Source organism: Vespa mandarinia, chromosome 5 (assembly GCF_050613455.1).
Source record: "Vespa mandarinia isolate Hongniang chromosome 5, ASM5061345v1, whole genome shotgun sequence".
In the NCBI taxonomy this organism is placed as follows: domain Eukaryota; kingdom Metazoa; phylum Arthropoda; class Insecta; order Hymenoptera; family Vespidae; genus Vespa; species Vespa mandarinia.
This window is the reverse complement of record NC_140814.1, coordinates 3,975,001-3,980,000: the sequence shown is the minus strand read 5'-3', so window position 1 is coordinate 3,980,000 and position 5,000 is coordinate 3,975,001. Positions and strand designations below refer to the sequence as shown.

Sequence of the window (5,000 nt, the reverse complement as noted above, 5' to 3'; positions counted from 1 at the left end):
TCTCCTCCCCGGCATCCCCGCCATTCCCCTTCCCAGCCAAGCTCTCTTCTCTCTCGACAGTAGTACCGCCGCCGCCGCCGCCGCCGCCGCCGCCACCACCGCCGCCGCCAGAACGTCGCTCCCCCAACCCCTCGGCCCCACGCACGACCAACCACGGCGCGAGCGCCCCTCACCTCCTCGACCCACACGCGCCAACCACGGCGAAAAGCCGCCAGCGATCGCTCGTCGCCTCACAGTCCGTCAGCGTTCCTCCTTGCGCGAGCACGCGCGACACATTTGCTCTCTCTTCCTCTTCCTCCTCCCTATATATATATATATATATATATATGTGTGTATATATATATACACACAATACGTTCATCCTTCTGGCTTCTTCTTCGCTCCACTTTATCGCGAAACGTTTTTCATCCGGGTATCGACGGACGCGAATTTATCGCGTGCTCGCGTGTCAAATCTTTATCTCTTTTTCTCTCTTTCTTTCTTTCTTTCTTTCTTTCTTTCTTTCTTCTTTCTTTCTCTCTCTCTCTCTCTCTTTCTCTCTTTCTAACTCACTCTTTCTCTTTCTATCTGTCTGTCTCTCTATCTTTCTCTTCGCATTATAAAAGATAATTATAATAATAATAATAAACGAATATATATATATATATAATATATATATTATAAACTGAGAGAGGTGAATCCTTTGACAATTGCAAATCGTTATCGATAAGAGTGAGATTCATTGTCAACGAGTGTCACTTTTGGATTAAGAAGACGAAAGAAGCATATATATATATATGTATGTATGTATGTATATGTATATATATTGGTCTGACTATTTGGATTATTATTTGTTTGGTTTGGTGTAGAAAAGAAAAAAGAACAAACGAAAAAGGAAATTATATGAATAACGTCTTTTAAGTGTGTGAAAACTATATCGAGAAAGTTTCGAGAAAGAATTAAGACTGGATTCTTTCCTTTCGGGGGTGGACGATGTTCGTGAGATTTTAATCGTACGAATAATTAATTCTACGTTCTCTCTTTCTCTATCTATCTATCTCTCCCACTCTGTGTGTCGTGAGGTTGGAAAAAAGGAGAGAAGAGAGATATAGAAGGAACGATCAAAAGAGAAAGAGAGAGAGAGAGAGAGAGAGAGACACGCGTCGTCTCGTCTCGTCTCGTCTCGTCTCTCCCGATCTCGCGAGTGACAAGTGGTCGGCGACGCGCGCTTCAACCACGTGGCCGCTGGTGTTTGCGCCGGTGTTGTGTGCTCCCACACGGGGTGTCGAACGCGATCGCGAGAAAATTTCTTCGCCTAGGAGGTGGAGGTGACTTTCCTCGTCCGACTTGTGTTGTTGACTGTATATATCGAGAAGTTTCTAGTGCGTTAATCTGGGACATTAAAGTGGGAACGAAGGAGGGAGAAAAAAAATAAAAAAAAACAGAGAAATAAAATTGGACGTTCAATCTCGTAGAAAGAATTTTGTCCTTGAGTAAAAAGAGAAAGAAAGTGAGAAGAGAAAAGAACGAACTAGAAAGGAAAAAAAAAAATTGTTTTCCAATTGCTATGAAACTCTTTTAAAAAAATTACCTCGTACGAACGAACTATTGTTTATCGAGATCACGGAAAAGTCCATATACGTACGATCTAATTCGCATTGGACACTGTGATACGCGAAATGCTGAGTGCCTCGGCCACCTCCAAACAAGAACGTAGGGTGCTGCGAACGTCGTTTTTGAGGGCCGTGGAGGCCTGCTAAGATGACTGCACGTCTCCACTCGCTGAGGCACCAGGAGAAGAAATCAGTCGGTAACAGCCACAGGCAACAGCATCATCAGCAGTCTCAACACCAACAACAGGCCGTACATCAGGGTCCTAGCCCGGCACCCAGTCCCAGTCCTAGCCTTAGCCCGAGCCCGAAACACTCGGACGGACGTCGAGTAAGCCTTTTTTCTATTATTATTACTATTATTACTATTATTATTATTATTATTATTATTATTTAATATTATTTCCCCCCGTTGTCTTCCTTTACGATTATTTACATAATAATCATAAGGAATCAGTCATTAAGAATCGTTGAAACGAATTATTCGCATTTCACGTTGAATCGACTAAACGGATCGTATTTATCTGAAGAAATTTATTTAGCCTTAAGATTCGTATGATAACGCTCTTTTCTCGATTGGTCCCATTTTTTGTTTTTTTTTTAACAAATTTCTAGCGTAAAACTGTGCGTATAATTTCTTATCTCTTTGTTACCCTTAAGAAAGAGAGAAAGAGAGAAATACATATATATATATATATAAAGAGAGAGAGAGAGAGAGAGAGAAATCGTTTGCCCTGTCACGGTAGAAAACATCGTTGGCACCCTCCATCGTTCGACCCTTTTACGTGTACCTCTAATCCCCATCCACGAAGCTCGGGCGTGATGCGATCCGGCGCTAAGCACGTGCCTCTTTCAACCCTCCTTCTCTCCTTCCGTTCTAACATGTCCCGCGTTCTTCGGTCTTTGTCAAGTGACCGCATCAGTATCGAGAACGACGAAGGGAGCGCCAACAGTATGTAACTCTCGAGTTTCTTTCATGATGATGATGATGATGACAATGACGATGACGATGATGATGATGATTAAGAATCTTCTTTGGTATCTGGAGCAAATAGCGAACATTAGAAACAAGAGTGACGACAGAAGTCTGTACTTTTGTTTATCAAAAAAGAAAAGAACAAAATAAATAACAAACAAAAGAAATAGATTCTCGATCTATCATATATTCCATAGAAATTATAATAGTAATATTGAAATGAAATATATCATTGATTATTTCTCGATCATTATCGCGACAAATCTTATAGTACGTTCATTACGAAAGTAGGTCAAAGAATCCTAACATATGTAAGAGAGAGCGAGAGCGAAAGAGAGACAGAGAGAGACAGAAAGAGAGAGAGAGAGAGAGAGAGATCTGATGACATGAGAGGAGACTTTAAAAAATCAACCATAACTCTCGCTTTCATCCACTCGTCACCGATTGTTTTGTAGTTCCATTAAGAAAGAAAAAGAAAAAAAAAAAAGAACTAGTTTTGCAAAGTTTCATCGCTCTCGTAAATAATAAGGTAGGAACAATAACGCGACGGAAGCCTTGTAAAATCGATTTGCGATAATCAAATAGTATTTATGAGCAATTATCATACACATAGTGCGGAACATTGAAACGTCCCTGGTTCAAAATAACAAATTATCACTTTCGGAGTAATATTATCTGTACAATAATATTATATAGATCTTTGATAATCGCAAAACAATCTCGAAATTATTTTCGATAATTTACTTTCGATTGAAAAGAAAATATAAGAAAAAAAGTTTCTCGTGAATATAAATATATATATATATATATATATATATATATATATATAAATGTATATATATTAATATATAAATGTATATATATATGTCTATAGTTAGTTTCGCGAATCCTGCTTTCGACGAAACGAAAAGTCGGATAAATCGGAAACGAGAAACGAGGTAGCTCGCCGTGAGCGGTTTGCCGATGCAAATCACAAATTCGCGTACGCGTCACGCATGAAGACGCGATACGTGACCATGCGGCTGCAACGACAGAAGTAACAAGAAAAAGAGAGAGAGAGGGAGAGAGAGTGAGAAAAGTGTTGGTTCTCACCGCAGACACGCATTCACACGCGCGCGCGCACGAACACGAACACAAACACACACACACACACACACACACACACATCTTGGAAGACTCCGCGCCTATGTAGTATATGAGCTTATAGAAGCGCGGCGACCATTTAAGGCTCGCTACCTACATCTTCGATCATGGACGATGCGTCGTGCGATTTCTGATAATTTCTAAAAACGGATAATATAAAGATAGTACATTGATCGAATTTAAAATATTTACTTTCTTCCTTTTCTTTTTTCTTCTTTTCCCTTTTTTTTTTTTTTTTTATTTCTTTCTCCATACAAGAATATATACATTTTAATAAATCCTTGCAAATATTAAATGATCCCCTTTGATTCGAATGACAAAAGATATTTTCAAATCTCTTCTAGCCTTTCGTAATTATCGATAGCAAATTTAAATGATATTTGGCTAAGAGAATGATTTAAACGTGACACACTATATATATTTATATATATATATGTGTGTGTACGCACACAAAAACCGTTGGTAATCTCAGATGAGGAGTTTCTCATCGCGCTTCATTTCGCGCGGGCACGCTCCGTTCGAGCGAATCGAGAGCTCGACGCGCGACGAACTTCCTACGGTTGTCCTCGTTCTATCCGTTGGTTTATCACCCGTGGATAGAACGAAGTAACGGATGAGTAAACTCTTGGGGCATGGCGAAGATGATAGAGACGAAGAGAAAGATGGAGAATACTCGAAGCTAATGAAAGCGATGGTGGCAGTTGCTGAAGATTCAAGGTATAAGCTAGAAGGTAAAATGATGAAGCTTGAGAAGGAATTGTAGGTACGAGGTCGACAACGACGACAACGACGACGACGACGACGACTACGACGACTACGACGACGACGATGACGATAACGACAACGAGGACGACGAGAACGACTGCTGGTCTCCGGTGGTTATCCATCTCGTCGCCTTGACGTCGAGGCAAGCGCGATAGCGACGACTGAAAACTTAATTGACGCTACTTAACGAGAAGGGTCCATCCAAGCAAGCGAAGCTCTAATTATCTGTCGTAGGAAATGAGATTGGTTTATATCCGATAACGAACGGATCTCGTTCCAAATTTAGATTGCATACGAAACGTTTTCAAGATGCGTCTTAATATATAGATAAATAATGTACAATTAAAAAAATATAATATGTATATACGTATATATATATATATATATATATATATATATGTATATATATGTATGTATGTATGTATGTATGTATGTATGTATGTATATTAGAAAAATATTCTAAATCATTCGCAAACTATTTCAAATATTATCGCATATTATTATCAATCTGTAAAGTCATCTCTATC

The 5,000-nt window shown here is 39.6% G+C and overlaps 1 protein-coding gene and 1 long non-coding RNA gene across 16 annotated transcripts in view; one reads left to right on the top strand and one right to left on the bottom strand.

Moving 5' to 3' along the window:
* Positions 1 to 5,000, top strand: part of Sidpn (bHLH protein similar to Deadpan) — a 20,641-nt gene that overhangs the window by 1,610 nt on the left and 14,031 nt on the right. For 2 of the 3 annotated variants that reach the window (XM_035866875.2, XM_035866871.2), the window contains exon 1: positions 1 to 1,920. This exon is cut by the window's left edge. In XM_035866875.2, the coding sequence (XP_035722768.1) occupies positions 1,741 to 1,920 (180 nt within the window). In that variant the 5' untranslated portion in view covers positions 1 to 1,740. The remainder of the gene's footprint in view (positions 1,921 to 5,000) is intronic. The other variant, XM_035866873.2, reaches the window with a different exon arrangement.
* Positions 1 to 5,000, bottom strand: part of LOC118441885 (uncharacterized) — a 118,094-nt gene that overhangs the window by 103,005 nt on the left and 10,089 nt on the right. The window lies entirely within an intron of this gene.